Source organism: Camarhynchus parvulus, chromosome 1A (genome assembly GCF_901933205.1).
Source record: "Camarhynchus parvulus chromosome 1A, STF_HiC, whole genome shotgun sequence".
NCBI lineage: Eukaryota > Metazoa > Chordata > Aves > Passeriformes > Thraupidae > Camarhynchus > Camarhynchus parvulus.
This window is the reverse complement of record NC_044586.1, coordinates 40,915,794-40,943,169: the sequence shown is the minus strand read 5'-3', so window position 1 is coordinate 40,943,169 and position 27,376 is coordinate 40,915,794. Positions and strand designations below refer to the sequence as shown.

The window sequence follows — 27,376 nt, the reverse complement described above, 5'->3', positions numbered from 1 at the left end:
GGTACATCTGTATACTATCAATAAAGTATATTTTTCCCTAAAGAAAATGTTTTCCCCCATTTCTACATACATACCTACCTGCAGAATATTACTTAACATTTAAGAGGGGCATTGATGTTGACCAGCCCGTTTAACTGCAGGGCCTATGCCAGACTTTTACACTCACGTCATACTTCTTACTGATTTCTGAGGGCTTTGATAGGTGTCCCATAAAATCTATAATTTTTATTCATTTTTGAATGCCCTTTTATATCTGTAATGGTTTCACTGATTTCAGTAGAAACTCCTAAAGAAAAAGTTTGTGAAAAGTAAGTCAGAATTCTGGTCCAAATACCATGTCAGTCTAAGGGCCGAGCAGGGAGTAGCAATAAGTCTCTTTCCCATTCCACATGCTGACACAGGTCTTGGGTTTTACAGTAATGATTACAAACTCCATTGCAAATAAAAATATGAAAGCTCTCAGATATTTTAAGGAAATCACATTTTCCTAGCAGCAGGGTGGTGCTGCTGGCTGTGCATAAAACAAAACTTCTTTGCATTCAGAGCCTGAGACATTTGAACAAGTAGACATAATCAACATGGATTTATTTTTAATATTCTTGACTTTTTTTACCATGAAATGGTCTTTTCTGGCCTTTGATGGTTGCTGACAGTAGCAGGAGCTCTGGCAAGCAAGAACAAGGAGTAAAATGCTGATGATTATTTAATAATAATACTAAATTTGGGCTTGAGAAACCTAGCAGAGAAAGATGTCAAAGAGGCATTTATGCAGACCAGAGAAACAACATTTTAGTTACATGACCGTAACTGCAAATATCCTCAGATATCTCCTGTCAGGTAGATGGCTGCTGTACTTGTGAGTGTTCACAATTCGCGTCTCGTCCCTGCTGTGCCAGGTATAGTAGCAAAGCAATGTGCTTGCCCTGAAGAAGTTACTAGCTGCAGTTCCTTATGCAGTAAGATACCACAAACACAAAATGAAATAGCAGCATTCATGGGCAGATTTTGGGGAAATTCTGGAAACAAAACACACCTCCAAAGAGAGCAAAGGAAGACTCTGAGCAAACAGACAGAACCAGAGGGGGATGCCCACACTGCCTGCATCTAGCTGTGGTCCCAAAAGATGTAGTAGCAATTAATAGGTGTAGCGTTCATGCGGCCATCTGGTGTAGCCTCGGCCGCGGAGTACAACAGCCCGCTGGCGGTGTGTGCCTCCCGTGCCAGCGAGGGGTCACTGCTGGCTCCCAAAGGCTGCAGCGGGGCCACCGCTCCTGCCCTGCGGGGACAGGTGGTGCCAGGGTAACGCCGCCGGGTGCCGGCACACACACGGCAGCGGCCCTGCGACAGAGGAGACGGGGGACAGACACGGCTGGGGGCAGCGCGCCCAAGAGGCTGACAGCACGAAGCTCCCTCCGGACCGGCTGTGGCCCGCCCCGCTCCCCGGGCACCGCGGACGGCGCGGACAGGGTGGGAGGCGGCCGTGTTCCCCCGGGAGGTGGCCGTGCCCCCCGGTCCTGCTTGGTGGCAAGTAATTGCAAGCGAATTGCATGGTGATTCAGAAATCAGCCGTATCCGCAGCTGGCAGGACGTCCCAAGGGGTGCAGCTGAGGGTCAGGAGGAAAACCTCGCAAACGGAGCAGGTCATACAAAAAACTCTCACCTCCGCCCAAGTGTTAAACCCTGGGAATGTTTTGCTGTACATAAATGTGAAAACAGAGAAAATGAGATAGTGGGTGGCACACGAGGAACAGTGCACCGAAGTGTTATCCACAGTCATTCATCCTCATTAGTGTTATATTTCAGTTTTGCCTTTGGCTGAAGCGAGGCATGTTGGTAAAACAAAAGCCTTCCTATATTGCTGGCATTGCTTTGCTTCCTCTTGTGATTGAGGAAACAACTGAGCAGTGGGCTGAAAAGGGCATCCTTTTCTCTGTGGCCACCGATGCCTAAAACAGAAATACAGTGATGGTTGCTTTCTGCACAGGGGAATACTTCATCTCCTGCATGATTTCCTCCAAGACAGCAGCATAACTGGTTAGGAGAATTTGATAATGTTAAATTGTGTGCTACTATCAAAAGCTTTGGAGTTTGAGAATCCATCTCGTTTATATCTGAATATTAATTTAGGAGAAACAATACTGTAAATTAACAGAAAATCAGAAAATCAGGATTGGCTTCCAGTTAAGCACTGGCATCATGTGCAACAAAATAGGTAAGTAATGGTATAATTTCCATTTGTGAAACAATCTGTTTCCATTAAACTTTCTTGCCAACCAAACAAATTTAAGAATTAAAACATCTCCATTGTTCTTCAGATCTTATTTCATGAAGCACTGCAGGATAATCCCAGAATACTGACATTTTTATATAGTCCAATTATTTTTTTTTTCAATTATTAGAAGTGGCTTTTGCACATCAGTGATTTCCTCATCAAAATGTTTCCATTTTTTCAGAATGATGAAGGATACAACAGAGACACTCCCAGTGACTGAAAATTGATTTTGTTCATTTCATAATGCACTAAATGGTATTGATAGTGTATCTTAAATTTAGACTGAATCTTGTATGTGCTGATGTTTCCATGGTAGACTAAGTGGCTAATGTCACTCATAGTTTAGCTCTTATCTAAACCCATGATTGCAAAACAGAAACAAATTGAAACAGTCTTCTTTGCACAATATACATGCATGTTCGGCTACCAGCATTCAAATATCGACCTGTAAAAAAAATTACTTGGAAAAACTGAAGAATTCCTCAAGGGTTGAATGCTTATAAAAAGTGGCATTTCTGTGTGCTTTAGAAAGCACTGGAAGATCACCATAGAGATGTTACCTTCTGACATCCCTGTCCACCATGCCCAGCTTCAGTGCTCAGAATTACAACCAATATAAAAACAAGGAGTTGCCATTCCTGGCCATGAATTTTGGCACAAATCTGCATGGGGGAATTTCAGACCCAGGTTTAACTATCCCAGTTTACCTTACAGTAAAGGTGAGCAGCAGTCACCAGGTACATCCCTTAGAAGCACACTCATTTAAAGACTTCCTCAGTCCACAAGAATTTAATCCACTGTGAACCTTTCTCTGTAGGGGCTTTTTTTCTCTGTAGGTCTCCCCGTGGTTCAAAGCTGAGTTTAAGTTAACTAGACTCTAATTCCTCTCTGTTCCTTTCTAAAGGCACTGGATTTACAGCTATCATCACGAAATTGGTTTGTCTTTCCTTCTAGTATGTGAAAATCAGTAACAATCTAGTTAGTAGAGGGTGCTGAAGCATGTGAATGCAGTTAATTTATGTCAGTCTTTTGACTGCAGAACATACATTCATCAGAGGAGCTGTGTGGCTACAGTGATGGCAACTGGTATTTAAAACCCAGTACTAGTAAATCACAGCAGATAAAATAAATCTGATGTATTACTCCAGCTCAGGAGTGACATTTGACCTTTGTACTACTGTTCTGACACTGAAGTTAGTAATGCAGTTTTGTGCCTTAAAGCAGCCCTGTTCTCAGCAGATCATAACACTTATTTCCTGTTTGGCAAAGGATCGATAAAAACAAGGTAACTTTCAGAAAACCATTTTATACTGTAAATATGTATAAATAAAGTTTAAGTGCTGACACACCTGTTAAAAATCTAGTTTTTAACAATGTTATATGAGTTCCATTGAGGAGTTAGCTGGTCTTTCATGTTCACAGCACACAGTTATTCACATGCAGCAAATTATGACTGTAGCTGTGTCTGATACAGACTGCAAAAATCTGCAGTGATACATTTTAGAAGTCCAAGACCTTTGAAGTAAATCAGCAGCCTTTTAGGTATCAGGGAAGCTCCTCTGCCTGTCTTTAAGAACATACTTTCAAGATCCACATTCAGACTCATATGGAGGATCTTCAATAGGTGGGAGGAGAAAAGTCTCTTCTGTTCCTGAGGCTGCTGGGCTGGGCAGTGAGATCTCTGTGCGAGCAGCACAGCCTGAGAACATGAAAGTCTGCAGCTCGGTTAACAAAGCGAGTACTGAGTCTCAGCCTTTCCTCTCTGTCCTTGTTCTATTCTGTATTACATTAGCATTGATAAGTTGCCAGAACAAACAGAGAGGTGCCCAGTGAGTATAAGTATCTGCTTTGTTTGCAGCCTCTGAAGAGATGAGGTTTTTAACTGTGGTTTGCAATTTGAGGTACCCAAACTCTCCCCAGTCCCAGGATCTCAATAAATGTCCATCATAATACTCCACAGCTGATAACTATAGTCTCAAAATGCTACACACAGGAAATACCTCAAATACCCTACAACCATGCTGCAAGATCATCCATCAGGTCAAATCTTTTGAAGTCCAAGTACCACATTGCTGGTTTTAACCTAGGTGTCACTGGTATCCACCATGTCACTCCCTTACACGAGCTGCACTACACCTTTCACCTCTGCACTGTGTCTGTTATGAAGCAGTTCAAGTATTTGCTGGGCACTTTGCATACATGTGCTCTCTTTGTTCTTTCTAAAACTAGTAGGCATACTGTATTTGAAGAAATCAAATACCACTTGATCCCTCACAAAGAAAAGACTGGCACTGTAAATGTATTTTGTATTTGTACAAGGTGCTATTTCTCATTTACCAAGTTTTCACAGGACTGAAGAGAAACTTCTCCTTTATTTTGCACAAAATCAAAGGAATCAAAACTGTGTGTTTCATGGGCCTAAATCATAATTTAATCAATTTTAGATACAATTCAATAATTGGATGTATACTTTCGGGTTTTTTAAAAAGCTTGGTCAGCATTTTCAGATAAAGAGTCTTTTATCTGGCATACTGAAACTTCATTCTAGCTGTAAAGTAAGAACACTGATAGGAGGTGTTAAGAGATTTGGAGAACCTTGAAATGGTTTAACAGGCTACAGTGAAACCAGAATTTCTTGAATTTAAAACACCTGTAATATTACAATTGTGAAACCAATGCTGCATGAGCCTTGCTTGATCTCTGCCTCAGTGAGACAGCCTTCAGACGTACTCTGTTCAGCACATCAGCTCAGTTTTGACAGTAGTTCAGATTTTGTGCTTGCAACACCGTGAACTGAAAGAATTTCCCAAGGAGCATTCTGAATCACATCTCCCATCTCCAAAAGTGTTGCTTCTAGCACTGAGGCTTCATTGACTTGCAGTAAAATAATATGAGCAGCTGGGAAGGCTCCCTGTCCATTAAAGGTGAGATTAAAAAACCCTGCCACCCCTACCATACAGATTTCCTCCAAAATGGGAAGCACTGATGAATAGATGCACACATATATACCACCACCTGATCATTAGATGGTACTCTGGAAATACTGCAATGCAATTTCACAACCATCTGGGCTACTAACCCTAGCTGGCTCTTCAGGCAGGAGCTGGTCAAACAGGGCAGGACTTCAACACCAAATGTATCCCCATGTGTACACAATCTGTCTGTTCTCCTCCCCACCTAATGTTTCCTGCAGAATCTGAGTTGGTTCCAGGATTTCAATTGCAAGAGTGGAATAAACTCCTCATTACTGACCAGTATATAACATGTGTTCAAGGGCTTTCTGAGGGTAGGTGTTGAGGCAGCTTACACTAATGAAGATTTGTAAATGCAGAGATAACGTCTTAATTCTTCTGTAATTCTTTTTTCCTTAAATAAAGCAGAAGAAAACACATGCAAGGAATGCCACATAACGCAAGACTAGGACTGCATATTTGGCCACCAAGATGGCAGGACATCCACAAGGCAAGGTACAAAACTCACCTTATCGTGCACAAATGATACAAGGATCATCATTGCAATCTCAAGATTTTTAGCTGCAGATGTATCCAAACTTCACTTCCCAGATAATACAATGTAACAAGGGGAATAGTAAATCATCTATCAAAAGGTAAAACATTAAATAAACTCTACAACAACTGCACAGCTTTTTGGAAGAAGTACAACACAGTTCAAAATATTTGAAGCTCAAGGCAAGAATAATCAGAATAATCAGAAACATTCAAGGCATATATGATAAGAAAAGCCAGACTAGATTATCATAATCTTTCACCTAGAAAATGTATCAATGCCAGAAAGAAAATAGTCCCTATAAAACCATAATGTTCTCCATAAGGTTTTGCCTGTAACATAAAATATCTTTAGTCTCTCTTCTCAACAAAGGCATCCATAAATGTATGAAAAACAAAATGAATGCTATGCTCCCATTTTGAGCTATAAAGATTTGCAAATAAAACAAAGAAAGATACACCTAAATTCAAAGACTGACCTCCTTAAATTGGATTAAACAAGCAAATAATTTTAAGTAGCTTTAATAATATTCGAGGCTACTTGTATTACACAGGATACTGTCCTGTCTTTGATACAGATATATGCTAATGTGTCCTTACTGGCACCAGTTTAAACATCAGTAAGCCAGGAATAATGCTACCATTGGTACATCATCTCCATAAGTGAACTGAAAGAATTTATTCTGAACTGGCTGTAGTAGCAATTTTTCCAGTTATGGGTCTGTTGCTTAGTGCATTTTTGGCTACAATTCTGCACACTGTCATTACAGTTTTGAAATACAAAAGATTCTACCAACAGCCAAAAAAAGACACTGCAATTCAAAGTTAAGAATGCTAGATTCATGCATGGATAGAAAGACAGAAGCCAGTGAATCGCACTTTCCAGTACACACTCTCATCAGAGTTACTTAAACATGGAACATTTTAGGTTGGTTGCCTTTTAATATTGCATAACTTTACCGAGGTTATCGGTTGACCTGTGACCATACTATTTAACGCTAGTTGAATACTGACATAGGTGAAGACAGATGGAGAAAACACACCAAAATGCTTGTATTTGTCCATATGAATCTATTGTGTTATTTCATGAATTTCTAAAAGAACCCAAAACCACTTACTGTCTTGAGAGAAGATCTCTTTTTATCTCATGCACAGAAGAAATTAATTGGTCTGACTACAATGAGAGATAAAAGTGATTCTCTATTAGTGTGTTTTTAACTAGCATCACATACAGTGCAGATGTATAAATCAGAGCACAAATTCAGCTTCATGTTCTTCACTTCATTTTACTTACCACAAGTTCCTATTTTACTTTTAAGGTCAGTACAAGACTGGAAAAGACACAAGAAAAGACTGAATATTGAAGAATACTTCTTTAGTCATTAGTTGCTTGTAGTTTTAATGGTGTTAGACTTTAGCATATTTTTGAAGCATAAACTAGTTAGCTTTACAATGTTCAAATATTGTTAATCTTAAAAGACTGCTCATTTGAAGCCTGCACTCTCCCACTCCATTTACAAACAGCCCCTACTCTCTTACACTTGATGATGCCTTGTTTGCAGTGTCTTGGTCAGGATACAAATAGAGTGGGCTCTGCAATGAATTTGCTCTTGGAGGTGGTTGTGTAGTAGTCAGTCTTTCAGAATTTCCTGGAGAATTCTCCCTCCACCTTGGACTTGCCCGCTCTTCAGACATTTCCCACACAGATGGGCATGGGGAGGTAAAATTCATGGTGGATCGTGAGAGGTAGTTCTCCTGAAGACCTTCTTCTTGGAGGCACCTGTTAGAAAGCACTTCTTTTTCTTTGGAGTTTCGCCATTTCATCCTTCGATTCTGAAACCAGATTTTCACCTGTTTGCAAATTAACGAGAGTTTATTATTATTCTTTGCTTTAAACAACTTTGCCCTAACAAGTGGGTTTTTCCTTTCCATCCTCTTAGTTTCACATTCCTTCATTATTTGTTGTTACAGTAGAAAACCAGTGAAGCCAGCTGACTGACATTATCTGAGGATTTTCCCATCACTATTTACTACACCTGGAACAAATATTCCCCTTGACTTTCACCACCTACAATAGATTACTTAGCTTAGACTGGAAAATGGACACCCCAATAGCTAGGGATAGAAGAGTTTCCTACAAGCAACATCCTTCTCGACAGAAGAGAATTCCCAGAGAAAATCAGCATCATCATTAAGAACTAAGTGATATGACTGGTGGTGTGAGGGCCTCTATTAAGCAGAGGCTGTAAGAAGCATGACTGTCCCTTTCACAAACACAGCTAAAATCAGCTTGGCCATACAGAAAAGTGTGTTGTGACATAGGAGACAGGATTGAGGATTCAGAGACATTTTGTCTGCCTGACTGCAGTTTTCCAGGAGTTGCCTAGAACCCACGTGATGTTGAGATAAAATCAACTTTTCAAAAACTTTGAGTTGCGATTCTTAACACAAGCATTCAAAGGTATTTATGAAATTCTGGGGAACGCTTGGGGAAATATACAGCCAGGAACTGGTTTTGACATGAGAAGAAGGGTAAGGGTGATCAATCAAATTATTCAGATTGTGTTCTCTTTTCCCTTAAACATTTGCATTTAGGTCTAGTATTCAGACACTTGATATGAAGACAAAGGGGCTGTGGTTTCAAAGGTTTGAGAATCATTGTCTTAGATGACAGGTACTGTTCCTCCAGCACAAGTGGTCAGAAAACTGAAGAACTAACCTTCACAGCAACTTCTCTTCCTTTCATGAGGGGAATAAAAAAAAAGATGAATATAGTCTGGTCACTCACGATCACAAAATTATATTCTTGTAGTGGTAGTGGTTGTCTATGTATCATTACATTATTTTTTACACACCCAAGCTTTCTTGAATAACATGAGCACAGAAAATAATCTCAAGGAAATAACTGTAATACTAGGAATTTGACTACATTTTGGGAAATTCTTTAGGCAGCACACTGGTGAGTGCAATTGCACACTTTGATTGAAATAGTTTTCCTGCAGAGATCACAGTTCTGTACATCACACTGAGAAACACCACATTCTGCTTGGTTTTGTGTTTATTGTTGCAGTGCTTGCAACAGAGTCATCAGGTTGCAAGGAACCACCAAATCTAACCTCCTGTGCAAACTGGAGCCAACCACAAAGTTAGATCAAATTGTTGAGAGCCTTTTCAAGTTCTGACAATCTCCAAGATAGAGATGATAAGAGCTCTCATCACCACTCTCAGGATCTTCTGCACATGTATCTTAAGCACTTTCAATCCTACTGCATTCAAAGAAACAAAATTGTACTGTCACATCTCAGTATTTCAGCTGCAATCTAGAGGGCTGCATCTACTCCAGCACCATCAGAATCCTACCTGTCAGCAACTACCATGTTCATTTTCTCCTGTTACATGCCCTCACAAACTTTTCCCCCCAGCTTCTTTCAGATTTTGTGCTCTTCAAGCCAGGTATTTTTCCTATGTTTTTATCTGCAGATAGGTGAGGGCCCAAAAATTCCTGATTGTGCTACTGCTGCTCAGCATCACTATTAACGTAGCTGTTCAGTCACAACACCTCACTGGAGGTATTAGACCCTCAGCTAAACTCTCAAATCCTGCAGCAGACCAATTCAGACTCACGCAAAAAATCCCATGAAATGGGAATTGGCAAGTAAAGTGGGAGTGTTTTAGCAGGTCACCCTGCAAAGTTTTATTTCTTACGGTATCTCTCAGCTCTAAAAATCTCTTTCGTTGTGCAGTCAAGTGCCTTTCCATAGGGATGGTTGCCTGTCTGTTGCAGAACAGTTCCAGAGGAAGTGCCGTTGACTGCCTTGTCCCTAGCTGTTCGTCTGTGAGTGCAAAGGGTGGAATAAAGGAATGATCTATGCTCTCATGTTTTTTCCACTGCCTTTAGAGCAGCAAAAAAAAGGGCATTGGAAATGAAACACAGCGGTCACGTTTCTTTGTGTGAAAATGGAGCCATCAATTTTTGAATATACACAAACAGAAAATAAACCAGGAAACTGTTCAAGTATTCCCTGGTTTAAACTGCCATTGGTTTACTGAGGTGTTGCAGGTAAAAGAGCTCAGCGCTGCCCCTGCACTGTTCAATTTTCCTCCTTCAAAGCCGTTTTAAAGATTTCTTCCCAAAAGTACATTTCTTACCTGAGACTCCTTTAGACCCAGGTTAAGGGCCAGTTTCTTCCTGTCTGTTTTACTAATATACTTCTGCTTCTGGAACATTTTCTCCAAAGCTTTCCTCTGGTCTTCAGAAAAGACAGCTCTTCTTAATATGCCTCTCCGGGATTTGGAGTTAGACTCCTGGGTCAGAAGAGGCAACACACTTTCCTCCCCTGTTGGAAATAGACGAGAATTTCCCAAAACATCTAGCACATATCAGAGAAATATTAAGTGCTGTTTATTGTAATGGTTGCAGACTCTTGTCCAACTTTTGATTTATAAATGTTGGTGTTGTAAGTGTGTTGTAATGCTTCAGTCATGTTCATTAATGATTAAATCCTCACTTGGATCTAGAGGTGTTGTCAGTAGTCAAGAGTCTCCCCCTGACATGGCACAAAGAAAATCAGATGAGTTCAGAGAGGAATATTAGGACAGAGCCCATGCTACTGCAAAATTCAAATACAGTCAGGGGAGAACTTCACTTTTCTTTGCCCGTCATCACCACTGAGTAAACTGCAACAAGTTTTCCTATGAGTTTATTTACTCCTTGTGTGGAATGTAAAATGAGATTAAAGTGGTCTGTAATAGCAATTCAAAGAAACTAAGTAGGCTTTCCTCTATTTATTTTTTTTAACTAATGAAAGAGTTTCAGAGTGATCTATTTCTCAGAAAATCCCTGGTCATTCACTTAGTTATTCTGGAAACTACAGCAATTTTTGTATTAGAGAATTTGGAGAGTACTTGGACTTACTTCTTTCAGCCTGGTTTCTAATCCTTTGACACCTCATAGCAAGTTCTGGAAGGGCAGCTTTCAGTGAATCCAATCACATCCCCTTAATGCACGCCTAGAGGGAGCCCTACCCTGGAAAACAGCCTCAAATCTGGGGGACAGAGCTGCAGTGAAGAAGTGCTTACACAAAGAGCACAGAAACCCTACAACAGATCTCTCGTGTTCCTCACACCCAATAAAACCTAAAGCCATAGTGCTTTCCCATGCTCTCTCTCCCCTAGAAAGATATGGTGTATGAGAAGCAGTCCTTGGTGAGGCTTCATATGCTTCCAGTGCACCCAGCTTCCTCAAATACACAGGAAGCAGGAGCAGGGGTCAGTTGAATAGGGCCCATCATCAAGCAGCGCATGTGATAATTAGGGAGATGCAAGCAGGCCAGGAAACAGCTGCACTTTGGCTCAGAAACCTGTGCCATGGCTGTACAGCCACTGACACCTACAATCTTGCGGTAGGAGTGGCAATTCAGATGCAAGCTGCCCTCCTGCTGTCCACCTTCTCAAGTCCATGGGCCTGGACTGCCCTCCCAGCTTATAGTTACAGCAGCTGCAAAGGTGTGCTGCGGCTCAATTCCTACACATTCATATCAAAGCCAAAAGCAAATTCTCCCTGAAAATGAGATTTTCTAAAATACTAAACTTTTTTTTTGCGTAAAAGTCTATCTATTTTAGTTAGCTGTAATGGGGTGGGGGGGAAATTACATACTTTTTTTCAATTGATATAGTGCTCTTGAAAATACTAATGAAATCCAGATGCAGCTTCCACAAACTGTCCTTGGGGCTACACCACATTTCAACTTCTGTATATTATACATATATACACATGGGTATATGTATCTTTAAACACCCACAGAAAAACAAACACACTATATTGAGGGTGTTGTAGTATAATGATGAGAAACTGAAGTGTATATCTGTATGTCTTGCAAAATTGACTAAATACTTTTGTAGCCATGTGTTACTGGTAACACATGATATTGATATTACTTACACTGCCCCTACATCCCGCTTCCAGTTCTGACCAGTAAAGAAGAGCATCAGAAGCTGAGCAAGTGTGCAGTGATTATTCCACAAAATAAAACTATCCCTGTGAAACGTTACTGATTTAGAGCCCATTGCATTCTGTCAATTCTTTTCTTGAACTTTTTATGTCAAAAAATCAAAATGTTTTTATTTGGCACTCATAACAGCATGTGGTAAAAAATAATTATGATGATTTGCAATGTCACAGTATAAATAATCCTTCATTTATACAGATGTACTTCAATTTTCAAAATTATATCTAAGACCAGATACAAAAATCATAACCCACTGGGTAACGTCCTGATATTTATTACACTGTGATACACAGTCAGACTTCATCCAAATCACAATAAACCATCTGCAGAACAAAAGTCAAAATACCACAATGGAAGGCAAGCCAGGATGATATTTTTCTGGGCACTGCAGAGACCCTTCAAAACCTCCACTGCATGCTCCAATCACACCTACAAAACTGGGAGCCTTCCTTCCTCAAGCATGTTTTCTCTCTTTCTTCTCAAATTAGTGAAAATAGGTACCTTTTTCCAGGTAGCCTCTGAGTAGTTTCTGCTGAATTGTCAGCATTCTCAGGTTTACTGGAAGGTACATGCTGAACCAGCAGCAGAACTGGTATCTTCTCTCATCCCCACTGTGGGATGAGAGACACCAGCAAGGGAAGAGGCGGAACAGGGCTGGTCCTTGCCTCCCGGCCTCCATTCCACAATGGAGTTGTCAGCCAAGGACAGAGGACGCCAAATTATGTGACCCCTTAAAATTTGTCTTGCCTGGCTGGTTGTTAACAGTCAATCAGCAGGGAAACAACCTCCTGCTGTAGCCTCAAGGCACCAATTAATTCCTGTTCAGGCAGTATGCAGGGTCCAGCTTAACACCTATATTAGACTAATAGCGAGTCATCTTTACACTCTAAGGCACAATATGTGAAGGATTTTAAAAGATTAACTGAACAAAATTTAATGATGAGCAGAATGCTCAGAAGCATTAACAAACAGCCTATGGAGCAAAAAATCTGAAACCTACCACCGAGTAGCCTAGAGAATTTTTTTTTCAATAAGCCATATTCTAAAATGCACTCCAACTGTTACACAAAAACTGAATTTCAGTTTGCAGATTATAGACCTTTTCAGTGCAGCAGGATAGGCAGTCATTTATACATTTCAACAATTCCAGCAAAATTAAATATGTCAGTTTGCAGCTCGTCACTCTGAATATGCAGCAGGTTTAGTGTTCTGCTGACATAAATGTGACCAACTATTTCCTATGTAACTGATTTGATTTTTGTTAAGTCTTTTCTTTGTATCCTAATATATAGTGATAAATGTCCTCTTAATCTGTGGAACAATCTTCATTTGCCTTCATGGCAGAGACCACCTTGAAGGAGCAAGTAAAAGCTTTAGTCATGGTTTCTATTTTTTCATTAGAATTCAATACATTCTAGTTAAATGGACAATTAATAGGTCACTTCCAAAATAGTAGTGTATCAGTCCTGGTTAATAAACAATCCCCACAGTTGATAATGGGCCTATGTATTCAGCAAGTCCCTGTATACACTCAGCTCATCCACTAAATCCCTTTTCAGGTAGACAGGGTTATATGGGAAGATGAGCTAGAATGAGTCTATAAAAGTCAGTTTCATTCACTGCTTTATTTTTCAGTCAAGTGCTTTAAATGGTGTCCAGAAAATCTCTTGGAATGTGAGACAGGAGAAAAGACTGGCACATAGAGTATTGCTTTATGGTCATACAAAAGGGCAACTGACCCTTGCCCAGGCCTTTTCAATGCGAAATGGTTCCTAAAGTTCATCTGCACAGTGAAAAATTGTGGTGAGGTCGCGTGTGGATGAGTAAAGTGAAAGTGGTGATTGGTCATGGTGCTGTCAGCCATTGTGGGAGAGCCGAGGCCATGTAAAACGCTCTGTGGGAAAGTGTCAGCCCCCTAAAGAGGTGCTCAGAAACTTGCAGCTCATTAAACTGCCAGCATTTGCTGCCTCACTTGTCAAGAATCATTCAACTTAGCAACTGCCCTTCTGAAACATTCATAAAAAGCATGCACTTTAGTCAGGAATGGTTTGAATGCAACTGTGATAAAAAAGTATATGCCAGAGCACATATAAGCTCCAATTTTCATTTGGATTTGACAAGAAATTTGTGGATTTTTTTCCTGTTTTGAAGAAAAAGGAAATGCTCCTTCTGTTTTCATTCCTGAGCCATAAGCACAAAACCATGACTGTCCATTCTTAAATCTTCATGCAATCTTCCCAATCAAAGTTAAATTTATTTTGGATTAAATAGACTCTTAATCCTGAATGGATAGTGAACACTGGTCAAAATTCTCTTCAACATACTTCTTCAATTTTTTACATTATGATTAAAAAAGAGAAACAAAATTAAACATGTGCACACATTTGACTGCTACAAAAAGAATGGTTGCTGTATTTAAATAATGCTAAAGCTTCCTGAATCATAATTTACCTCTAACAAACATTAAAATGCAGCACGCATTTTACAATCCTCCAGCTCTTTTCTTATTTGCAAATGTTTATTGACATTGATTTTTAAAAGAGTTACTGATTTTAAAGAATTGTTTCTATCAAACTGAAAACAAGGCACTTTCCTAGGTTAGCTCTGTCTGGGTGTCTCAATGCCACTAGAAACCTCTCACAATTGCTCAGTGTACTTAAGTTTGATAAATCTTTGGAAACCCTCTGAATAGGATTGCTGTGATTTTACTAAGGAATTAGCTGCTGCCATTGCATCACCAATTAGTTTTCCAGAACACATTAAATCCTGCTGCTTTGGTTTACAGATTAACTCAAGCATTACTGATGAAGCATAAAAACTTACTTGGAAAAGCAGTGGGGGATGCAGGGTGCTGACAGGACCCACCGCAGCATGCTGAGTAGAATGGTGGGGCTCGGAGAAAAAAGTGTTTGGAAAGAGCTGCAAAGAAAGCATAGATCTAATTGATTATCCATTGAGCTTAGGTGATATTCATAACAACAGTCCTTCAAAAAGTCAGTGTGTAAAGTCCTGCCCCACAAGTTCTTTTTCCTTTTTTCAACATGGTGATATTTTTAAGGCAAACAATGATAAACCAAGTAATTGCTCTTTAATTTAGCAAGGTTATTTTACATGCGTAGCTTAGCTATAATATGCAAAACTCCGCCTATATTTATAAGAATGAAGCTCTGCAGACTAGAAATTTCCTTCTGTAATTGCTGTAATTATGGGAGTTTTCCTAAATATTGGCATTCAACATATTGTTTCAATAATATGTTGTTGAAATAATGAGTATAATGAATCTGAAAGTTATTAAAAATAACTCTAGTAAGCATGTCATCTTACAAAAAAAAAAACAGCTGGAACTCCAATGCTATTAACAGCACTCAAACCAATAACATCCTCAACAAGAAACCTTTAGGAATAAAATTTAAAAATGCCATGAGATGAAACAGCTGAGCTCTACAGGCATGTACTACACGGCCTGATTCTGTTACTCTGACTGTCAACTTAGTCTTGCTGGACAAGCACTCCAAATTTAAATAAACCACTTGCTGAAGGCTCTGTTTGATACAACAAAAAAAATCTGAAAGTCAACTCACAGAATTAGGTAATATTTGGTAAATTTTTTACAGATTTTTTAAATTGAAGTCTCTCATATCTAAAAAGAGCTTCCAAATATGGAAAGGTCTTCATTATCTATTTATCCCTTAATTTTTTTCTATAAGGCTCATGGGATTTTCCATTAATCTTAATTACCTGTCAATTTCTGATTATACTAGTCAACTATGAAACCTGGAATAGTTTTTGTTTTGAAAAAGATACATCATTGCTAGAACTGTACAGTTGTAAAATGTGATCAGCATCAAAACATCTATGTCACTTTCTTGTTTTGGTTTAGGCACAAAATAAGTGGCTCTAGAGCCCATACTGTAGTTGTCCAAATCTCCAGAAAAAAAAAAAAACAAGCATTAAATCAAAAAAAAAAAGTAACTGCAGACTTGAGTAAAAAAAAAATCAACAATCAAAAAGAAAGGTAAATAGATAAATGTATCTAAGCCATGCTGCTAGTTTTTAAAAGTTTTTCAACGGCAATTAAAAATAAAGATAATTCAAAATTAATTTTCCAAGTATGTATTAGGACCTCAAAATAAGTTTCCTGACCCTTAAATTTGCTGTTATCCCAGAGTAAAAAAATTATTGCTATAGAAGTCTAACGCTAAACATTTTTAAAGTATTAACTTGCAATTGCTGACTGATAAGCATTTTGCTGGTACAGCTTTCTATTGAAATTTTGCTGTTTCCAATAAAATACAAATTAACTGCCTGGTTTTGAGGCATATAGTTGCAAAACATTTACAAAAAAGAATTATTTACACCAGGCATTAGTTTTCTAAAGGTTCTTTTCCACACAAGACGACCAAATGTGGAACCACGTCCTTAGAAGCTTAAAATCATCAAGAACATGCAGCCAAATGCTACCTATCCCACATATCCAAAGGGTTTCAATGCAACTGGTGAAGTGCGTAAGATGGAAAGAATCTGAGTAACACAAGAAGCACAGAAGCTGTAGAAGATAAATATCAGCCAACCTCCTGGACATTAGAGCTCATCATTGACAGTAAAATTTATCCTCTGAAATTCCCAGACTCTCAGGTGAAGGAGCTTTTCCTCCCTTCCTTGGGAGGCTCATTATTTGTGCTTTTATCAAATTTCCCTTACAGTCAAGTAAAACTCTCCACCTCTGAAAATAAAACTTAGAGTACAGAAGATGGCACACTCCATTCCTTTGCTTTCTTCTTAAATGCCTTGGATATTCCCTGGCTGCCATAATGTCCTATTCCCTCCAATCATTGCTCCAGCACCTTATTCATGCCATGCAAATTTTGTCAGACATATTGTCCTGTCCTTGATACTTCCTCTTGTAGTTTCTTAACTCTGTCCAGTTCCTTGCTCTGTTTTGATAATGTGGGGTTCATAATGGCATGTGATAAAAGCAGAAGACACCTGGATAAATCAAAATTGAACAAGCTATTGACTCAGATAGACAGCATGCTCCTGCAAGTAACAACAGGAATAGGAAAGGACAGTTTCCTCCACTCATGACATCTCTCAACAAGTAAGCTGCAAGAATAAAGGTCTGAAGATGGATCACAGTAAAAACTTGAGCAAATTCTTTGCTTAAGCAAACTCCAAACAAGCAATATATTTCCATGGAAGTTGCTGACAATGATATAATACAGTAGCACAGTACCATGATGCAAACAGAAGAGATCTTGACCCTAATTCTGCTCAAGTTGATGGAAATCATGAGTCTGGCTTACCTGAGCATTTTACTTAATTCCTTCAACCAACTGCTGCTTTTTTTGCCTGCGGGGCACATATCTCTATGAATCAGAATATTTGCTTAAGAAGTAAGATGCAGGTGAAATCCTCAAATCCTACTTTGAACAAAGAGGTTCCTGAGCTCACTTCTTAATATTTAGTCTAGATCCTGAGGAATAAACAATGCCATGATGTCTCTCTATGGCTATAGCCAACATGTATGTCCAGTTCATAACCTTTTTTAATGTGCTGCAGCTATAGTGATGCACAGGTGAATTCTACATTACGTACATTACATCCCTATATCTACTGAAGCTGTTGCACTCAAACCAATGTGCAGCAGTTTTACAGAGTTACATCAGTAAAAACAATGTGACATAATACAGGGATACTCAACTCTGTCTTGGGAGTTCTACACACAGAAAAATGTTAATGCTTCAACATAACATACCCAAGTATATTTTTTATCTTCGATAAAAACAACACAGTTCATCACATTAAATGGCTTCCACTACCTGTATATGAAACTCCATTAACAGAATTAAAATTGCCTAGAATTATGCTGAAATTGTACCTGAAGAAATGGCACAATACTGTTTTGAGAACAATATAGAGGAATCACTACCTATTATTTTCTTTTCACATACATCACAGCAACTCTATAATATCTGTTGATCAAGAGACCTAAAGCAAACACTCTTTGCTGTTCACATAAGGCTGAAAATTGCTGAGATGTCAGAAAATTAATTATGCCATTTTTTGGCCAGAATGAGGTACACAGTAACCAAAAGGCAGCTGTTGCTCCCAAACATGTATAGGAACTTAAAGTAGGGCCAAAATCCTAATAATTTGTATTCAGGACACTTGAGCCTTTTTCTGCTTTATATCTTCATTTTATAAAACCGAGACTGTGTGGAATTGTTTCAAAAATTCAGTCTTTAGAGGTTTAGTTTCACACATGCATGAAAAGTATCAAAGTATAAGTGCCTTTTGGCACTCCAAAAACTGTACTATATGTCTTAAAAGAAAATGTATTGGATCATATATACAAAAGTATTAAATACCTAGGGTTTGGGGTTTTTTCATAAAACAAATACTTTTGACGCGGGTGCTGTATGCAAATTCTAGTAATAGTGTTCCCTACATTTATTGTAGTGAACAGAAATAATTTTACAGACAATAAAATAATACTAAACATGTAAACGGACCTCAAGCTTATCTAGTGCTAAAACTCAGAAAGCAGTTCAGATGCTAATATTTTAAAAGACACTGTCTGCTCTGAAAATATTATAAATTCAAGAGCCCTTCCATTAGAAAAAGTCATACTGACAACGGGATCAGAAGTTTTCCTTCCAACTATCCATCATTTTGAGAGTAAGGTTCCTAAATACAGTCCAGCTCAGTTATGCAACTTTGAAAATGGCTTATTATTAAGGACACTGTTTACTCTTTCTAATTCTACTGTTGTGAAATAACTCGGTAAAGAGTGTAGGCTATCAGCCATCAGGAAAGTGGGAAGGGCTGAAGGAAAAACGGCTATTAAGGGAAAGTGAAACTGATGGTAAACTTCTGGTATTATCCATACAGGCTCCTCACTGCACATTCTGCTAGTCTCTTCAGGGGTTTTAAAGATAACAGATAAAAATGTGGTATCAGCCTGTGAAGAGAGCTGGAATACCTCCAAAAAGATTATTCGGAAAACTGCCTAGAGCCAGCTAACAAAACTAACAACAGAAGCAGAGAAACCTCAAACTGCATGAACACTTCAATTCTCCAAACATGCTAAGTCTACATGAACTGCTTTCCACCATGATGCCTAGATTCCAGCCCTTGCAGGAAACTTAAATATATTTCAGTAAAACTATCACATTTCATCTGAGAACCTTGGATGGTTTGTGCCCATAACATGGGCACCACTGGAATTTCCTACCTACACCCATTCTTGGCAATGTTTAAAGTAGGCTTTTGCAAAGCTGCAGGGAAGTGTCATGTCATGAAGAGTTCCCTGAAAACAGTCCAGCAGTAGCTCTGCCAGTTTAGTGATCCAGCTGAGCTGCATTTCTGCTCCCAAACCACAAGCCCCGGACCTCACGATGAATCACTGCTCTTTCCCTAGCAGTTACTGTCTTCAGAGTGCAATGTTCCAGCAGCAGTTGTGCACCCCCAAAGCATTTCAATCAGCTGAAGAGGAGCCTCCAACTGCAAGAACAAAGCAGCAGCCACTGCCATATCCCACCCAAAAGCAACTGCCATCACATGGAAGTGGAAAAACTTCCTGCAAGAGCCTGTGGTGCAGGACCCCTCAGAACTGGCTTTCCTGCACTCCCAAAGTTACCATTTGCTTCCTATTTATTCCTGTAAAACACAACCACATGAATGTTCAAATGAAGTCAAGCCAAACAGGTAAAGCAGAGTAGCATCCACAAGTCAGTTTTTAAAAACTGCCAAACATTCAGAAAAAGGGTTTTAAAGTTCTAAATATATATATTTTTAATTCCTACACAAAACATGGATGCAAGGAGTAGGCTTACATTTTTATGCTGGGTCATGGTGGGGCTTTCAAAAATTGCCAGAGCAGCCCCCAAAATGGGCCTGAAATGTGCTAACAGCATAATCATCACTTACATCTACAGCAACGTAATGGCCAAGAGCATCACACTGCAGATTATCTGAAACCACATTAATCACTGTCAGTTTTCAGAGGCATCATTCACATGCCTAATTATTATGTTGTAATTTGTTGTACATGATTTTCACCACCTGAGGAAATACACCAGCCTGAGGCTGGTGACAATACATGGTCAGATCTCACCTGTACAACCCAAAGCAACAACCAAACTCCACAACGTTTGCCAAAGACTCCATGGGTACCCTGATGTCAGGAGTAAAAGTGGCTTTTACCCTCTCTGTGCCTCCTACACAGCCTTGCTATTGAGAAGATGGGAATCTATCTGTGGATTTACCAGCTTTTTTTCTGGCTTTGTCCTTCCTCAGGATGCCCATGTACTAGTGTGCCTCAGCACTTTATGATTACCAGTTCTTGTCAAAACAGGCATCACTGTCAGTTCTCTGTCTAAAAGTTCAGCGTCTTGCCCAAGTTCCTTGTCTGGCCCTTCTGTTCAGACAATGAGAAGAATGAAGTAGCTCTACATAACAATTCATCACATTAAAACAGACACAGAAGGTGTCTCATCCTCTGGAGGCGTCTCTCTCTATTGACTACAGCTTAGACAAGACACCTACTTTTTATTAAACAGCTGAATTGACATGACATTCTTCTTTGTCCCTCACAGGTAACATCAAAAGAATACTATCATCTGTACAGCCATAAAGACTCTAAAAAATGTAAAAATTCAGCTAGAAAGTCATTAGTTATTTTCTTTGATTTTCAACATATTACAATTTGTTTCAAAATTATTTCCTCAAGCATGGCAAAATTAGGGTCAGCTGCTGCAAGTCAATATTTCACTGTTTTTTCATTGTTGCAGCACTAATTCAAAATCATACAAGAGGCCAAAATGCACCATTTATTCCTGTGGCATGCACTGATTAGCCAATTTTTTTTTTACCTGGAGCAGTCTTTACTTGTTGCAGTACTGCTAACTCCAAACAGACAAAAGTCCCAAGATAATATAAACAGTGTTAGAATAAAAAATAACACATGGTGAATTCTTTTTCCTTTTTTTTTTTAAACAAAAGGGGTTTACTATTTTTACATTTGTACAAGGAAATACTTTTTCAAGTTGAAACTTGAGATATTCACATAGTCACAAGGAGGTAACATTCTCAACACACATTCAGAATACCTCAAGAGAATTATGTGCTACAAAGGCAGACAAAAGCAGCCTCTCATGAAAAATTTTCATAAGCTTTTCAGCACAAAGCAAAGGCCACTTCTCCAAAGTAACAACTCACCTCAAAGAAACACAGTCCAGGTTACTGAAAATATTTGGATGTATAATTTTATAAATATCAGGGTCTAGATAACAAACATTTGTAACAGCCTGTTACTGCTTTATATACCTGCAGTTGTTTTCAATTGGAAAAAAAATGAACAAACTCCCCTTTCTGCTGTGGGGTCATGACTGAACACAAAACTACCATGTAAAACATCAATTATTTTGCAGAGCTGCTTTATAAAAGAATGCAAAACATCTTCAGAGGGCAATGGAAACAGAGAACTCACCTTCCAAAATTTAGGAGGATCTCTTAACAGAAAATAATAAAGACACAGTATAATAAAACCTGAATCTGCACTTGAGTTTGCCTGATGAGATTAATCCTTACCACAGTCACGTGTTTTCTAAAATCATGAGCAATATACTACAGCACTTCAGAAGACCAGCTCTTTCTGCTGTACAAAATATATTTTACAGAAGTTAATTCAGTTACTGTAGGCATGACTGATTCCATGGTTTCAACTCAGTTAATTTCTTTTGTACAAACTCCACCACTTGTCCTCCTACCGCAGCTCTGAGATCTTCTGGTAGTATCTAAATCTTGTCAAGGACCAAACTCAGGATCCTCTTCCTTCTAAGAGCCGGCACCATGAGAGCAGCCAAAGGAAGGAGCAGTGTCCAGCCAATGCTCGTACTCCTCACCCAGCACAGACTGCCAGACTAGTGGCTAGGTTGGAGAGTAGCTGGCACCAGTCTAGCTCTGGCAACCTCACAATGAGGACAACAGTTTGTCCTTTAAAAGCCATTTTGCAGCCACTCTTAAAATATGCTGGGCATTCCACACCAATTCTATTAAATGGCTCACAAAGTTAACTGGAAACAGGAAACGTGCTAGTCTGTGATTTCTAATACTTACAAAAACTTCTTTGCTTCCAAAGACAAACTTTCAAAACAATTACAGTGTCTCAGTGCTCCTGGCAATCAGGGAATAAGAAGAGATGCCAAATAGATCTCCCCACCTTAAAGAAACCTTCTATCTCCAGAAAACACCAACAAAACAAGAAAATCCTAAGACTTGTCAGTCAACTTGCTGCCCGAGTTAGATGAGTCAAGACAAAACATTGGGGTCTTTCCTGTCTTTTATTCTACTGAAAGCTAGTGTTACATGTCGCTTGAGGACACACCCTGGCTGCCAGTTGGCTTGAAATCAATAATTAATAGGCATTAATTCCCTAAGAAGAGGTCCAAAATAAAAGAAAAAATATCACTTAAATTTCAGTAATTTAATTGTCTCCTGGTTGTCATAAAGAAACACAAGACACTTTATTATATGGGAAATAAGATATGTTTGATTCAAGTAAGTATTACAGGATAGAATTAGTGTCATCACCTGAGAAGGAAAAAATTGACATAATTTTCTAGAGACTTAACTTGCAGAAGACTTGGTTTAATTTCCTTGCAATGCTACCAGTTTTCTGTCCCCTCATTTGGTTTTGCTCCAGCTTCTCCTCTACACAATAGAAATCTCTCCTATCTCACTGGCACAATGTAATGATAACTGCATCAAAATGCAAAGTACCCAAATGTTACAGAAAGAAAAGACACATCGATAGCACAAATGTATCTGGATATGTATAAAGTACATCTATAGATGCTTACTCTAAGTCCAATTTATATTTACTATATAGTTCTTCTGTTTTCTTTTTTGTTGTTTTTGCTTGCTGTCCTTCATTCTGCTCTCTTGTATTCTGATGCTTTAGGCAAAAATCCCCTAAGATAAATTTCTCAGGTTTTACAATGGAATTATCTCATTGTTTTGCTGCAGTTTTCAATTTCCTTTCTCCGTTCACCTACAAAAATGCCAAAACTAAAGCAGAAAGCCACGTTCTTGCCACATGACCATATTCACACTGTACAGTCCTCCTGGACAAATTACTTAAGAAGAGCAGAGCTACTTAGAAAAATTATTTCAGGTAGCAGAGTAACTTCACATTTTCCAAGGAGGTCATTCAGCTCAAGTGCCAGCCAATACTTCTGGAAACTAAGTCATGAGGAAATATTTGAAGTGGACCTCTTTACAGCACCATGCTACAAGACGCAGCATCTCAGCATCGTCTAGCCGATTTTTATGTGTCAGAAAACACTGAAGAAAACTGTCAAGTCTTCTAATTTATCCAGAAGATAACAATAGGCTTGGAGTCAAGGGACTAAAACCAGATTAGCAAGAAGAAATTGAGGACAGCACAGAGCAAAGGGGCTTCAAATGAAGTGCAAGAAAGCCTGTGGGAACCCCAAGCCAGTATAAATTGGCATACCACTGCAGAAGGCTCATGAACTTATTGTATAGCAGTAATGTTCCTTCTGCTTTTCTTTCCTAAGTTTTATGTAACATGCTCTTTGCTCATGTTCTTCTAAAATTAAACCAAACTAATTTCAAACACCTACAATGATTACATTTAATTTTTTTTAATGTATATAGTGATGGAAAGCGATTATTTAAACTTTTACAGACAGCAAATATATTTATTTCTACTATGATCATTAGATGATGTAATATTTAGGGTGTGACACTTCCTGACTTCTTGTTCACTTTTTTTATTCACAATAATTTTGTATGAGATGTATGTAAAATACACATGCAGATAAGCACTTGAAATAGTCCAACTAATACTTTGAAACCTGTAAATTATGGGAAGGAAACTTGCTAATACAACTCCATTGCTGAGGAGTTACAAAAAGAGAAATTACCATGATGAGATAGCCCAGCTCAAGAATGCCAACCCACCTGGTCTCCTTTGCCACCATGGAGAAGTGTTTTCCAATTTACAGAAAGAATACAGGACTTATATTCTTTAGCACTTTTCTTTTACGGAGTGCTAAAAGGTACCCTAAAATGGAGTGCTTTCTTCAAGTCTTCCCTTTGTAGGTACCATGGATACATATAAAAAGGTTCAGGCTATTCAGTTAAGTCTCTGGTGTGATTTTACACTTCCTTCTTTTTGAGAACTTTTGGTGACCCCACCAGAATTTGGGATGACGTGAGTAATATACTGTTTCCAAAAAGTCTGGTATTTTTTCAAATTCCTTTTTTTTTTTTAATTAATAAAATAAAACTTGGCTTATGCGAAGCTAGTTTATTAGGGAACTTTCAGTCCCTGTATGATCTATAAAGCACTTGCTAGTTCAGAAAGATTAAAAAAAAACCAAAAACTTGCATTATCATTTTCAATAATCTTTTTAAAGACTTTGAGAAAGATTTTCCAAAACACCATGTGATTTTGGGGTTCCAAATATGAGCTTATTCTTAAAAAGGAAAAAAATCAGTAAATTTAAAAACCCTACCTAGAACAAATTCCTTAGTCAAAATATCTTCATTAGTCCCCGAAGACTAAAATTTTTGTTCTGCCAAAATGCTCCTTTGCCCTATCACTGTATAAACAAGAAACATTACACACAGCCTGACCACCCCAGCCCTACTCACAAATGCAGTGTCTGGTCTGAACAGTTTCCTCAGTATACGCCTACACTAGAGACAAGAGACTCCTTAGAAACCACAAACTGCCTCAGCAAGACAGTTCCAATCTAACTCAAATTTATGAATGTTGAGACAACTAAGCGTCCTCATCACTATAAGACATACAAGTGAGATCAGAATCAACAGATCCCTGCTAGAATGTAAAAAGTCACTGTCGCAAGTGTACAGTCACAGGAGAATTTTCTTCTGGGTGCACGATGAATGAGGAAACACCAGTATTTCTCCCTGCTCAAATCTAAAAGCCTGGTGCTTTTGCTAAGATCTGTGGGTGCTGTGGAATCAGAAGCACCATAGGACTGGACTCCAAATCACTATACCGACCTAACATACTAAAATCACAATTACTGCTATGGGTCAATCAAAAAAAGAAATAATCCTGGAAACAAGCATTTGGAAAACTTGGCATTCAGGAAGTTCTGTAGCAATTTATCCACAGCTTTTTGAAACAAACAAACACAAATCCAGTCAAACAAACTAACAGCAAATAAAACCCCATAAAATACCTTTACCTCTAGCAAATAAAGACTGCTGGGACATCTGCTATCTTCTCTCTTTCCACAGATAAATATAGCATTTTCTCTAGAACTTTTTTTCAGGGTAAGGGCAAAGGGCAGGCAGGGATAATATTCATTGAATTGCAGGAAGATGATACTTGTCCTGTTCCCTGGCCTAGCCTATAGTTAGTTAAAACAAACACGTTTAAGTAACTGATATGCTTAAGGTGACACTTACCTGAGAGGTCAGGAGCATTCAGAAACCTTAATGTACACTTTGACTCTCTCCTGCCTACCTTTAAAGTACATAATGCTAAAGGATCAAATACTGCTTTGGAATTTGAAGAACAGTTTGCAGGATCTAATTGAAATAAAATTATGTTTGAAAAGAAAACAATTACTTCTGTTTTCAAAACAAGCCTTTTGGTTTCACATCTGAAAGACTTAATTCAATAAATACAATTCTGTTTGTCTGATTTTCATTTTAAACACATCTAAAACTGTATGACCACAAATAAAAATTCTTAAAATACCGCATAATATTGGAATAATTTATGCAAGCTAATAGAAAAGCAAAATGCTATATAGATAGCGAGTCTAATACCAAATTTAATGAATTGGCTACAATCAGTTTCTTAAAGTATGTTGCTCGTGCCCAGACAAAATGTATCTATACGAAAATCGGCACATTCAAGAAACTGAATGGGTTTTGTAAACCTGTTTGTTTCCAACCCTACGGCATGGATTCCTGCGGGCCCCCGGCGGCCGCGAGCTGGTCCCCCCCGCCCGACAGGGCGCTGACTCGCCATCGGGACGAACGGCTGATAACGCACCTTTACACCTCTTTAAAACTTTTTAATTTTCCCCCCGTCCCTGGTTTTGTCAAAGCTTCCAGAAAATTGCCTGTTCTACAAGGCTTAAAGCTCCTTTTGGCAGGAGGAGCCGGGTCCTCCACGCCTGGCTGTCCCGCAAAGCAGGGCGTGAGAAGAAATGGGCTTCTGCCTCCCGAGCTATCGCTACTTAGGAGATGGGACCGCTCGCCTTCCTCCCAAAACTTGGAATTTCAGGCTTTCCCGGAGCGCCTGTTGGCGGCGAAGCTTCTACCACCTCTGGAGTCTGCGGGACGTCAAGACCTGAAAAAACTGCGATTAGGGGCGTCTAACAGCACCCGACGCGGCCATCGCGGGGCTCTGCCGCGCTCTCTACACCCACAGGTGCGCCGGCCAGCCGCACTCGGAATCCGCCGCCCGCACCATCCGCTCCTCGGCGTCCCGTTGCCAGCGGTGGAGCGAGACCCTCGGCCGGAGTCCCGGCCGCAGCTCCCGCCGCGCCCTGGCGGCACGGCACCCAGCGGGGCTCGGCGTCCCGCCGCCGCCTGCGGGCTCCTCGGAGCGGCCGCGCCTCTCCTGCCGCCGTCTCCGCCGTGCGGAGCGCGGGGCCGAGCCCTCGGCAATCCCCTCGCTCCCGTCTCCCCGGCGGCAGGACGCGGGAGGGGCCGGCGCTCACCTGTGGCTGCCGGCGGGAAGATGCCGCCTCTCTCCGCCGCCGCGGCCCGCGCTGGCGGGCGGCCGCCGTCCGCCGCCGAGGGGTTAAGCACTTGGAAAGCCCATCTTGCCGGAAAGGGACCCCCTGAGGGGTTGATTTGTTCCGCCGCGGGACACAGCTTGAGGGGCACGGGGTTGGCGGGGAGGGGACGGAGCTGGGCAGGGCTCGGAGCCCCGGCCCGCAGCAAGTTCTCGATGAGGAAACTTTTGCCCAGGTTGCCGAAGCCCGGCGCCGCCGGCAGATTGAGGAGAGCCGAGGAGCCCACCAGGTCCCAGTAAAGGGCGCTGGGCAGCATAGCGAGAGTTTGTCCCCTCCTCGCCCTGCCCAGCCCGGCCCGGCCGCCGCGGCCCCTCACTGGGCTGAGACGGGGCGCCGGGCTATGGGGCCGGGCGGGCTGGCGGGGCGCCTCCCCGAGGGCTGTGGGGAGCGGGGCGGAGGGCTCGGTGAGGCTGTCCGTGGAGACGCGGCGCCTCTCCGCCGGGCTGGAAGGTGTGTCCAAGCGCATTCATTATGTCAGCCGGGGACGAGGAGTGATGGACGCGGCCAACAATGCCGCCTTGCCCAGCAGCCCCCCGGGGAGGGGGCAGGGCGGGAGCCGAGGTGGCTGTCCCGCCGTGCCCGCCGCGACATGGCGGCGGGTCGCGCCTCCCGCTGAGGGTGCACCTGTGCGGGGGGACGGCAGGCGAAGGGAAAGGCCGCTGGCCTCCGTCCCGGCGGGGAAGTGGCTCCGGTGCTGGCCGCGGAGAGATCATGTCGACCTAATGATCCCATGAGGTAATGGGAAGATAGTCATTAGCTCACTCCCTCTGGGCA

At 40.4% G+C, this 27,376-nt stretch overlaps 1 protein-coding gene across 1 annotated transcript; it reads right to left on the bottom strand.

Moving 5' to 3' along the window:
• Positions 1-6,900: 6,900 nt before the first annotated feature.
• DBX2 (developing brain homeobox 2) lies at positions 6,901-27,093 on the bottom strand. Its single transcript, XM_030960329.1, has 4 exons — positions 26,525-27,093; positions 14,610-14,705; positions 9,928-10,115; positions 6,901-7,629 (listed from the first exon to the last, which is right to left on the bottom strand). The coding sequence occupies exons 1-4, from the start codon at positions 27,066-27,068 to the stop codon at positions 7,306-7,308; spliced, it is 1,152 nt and encodes a 383-aa protein (XP_030816189.1). The 5' UTR covers positions 27,069-27,093; the 3' UTR covers positions 6,901-7,305.
• Positions 27,094-27,376: the final 283 nt, after the last annotated feature.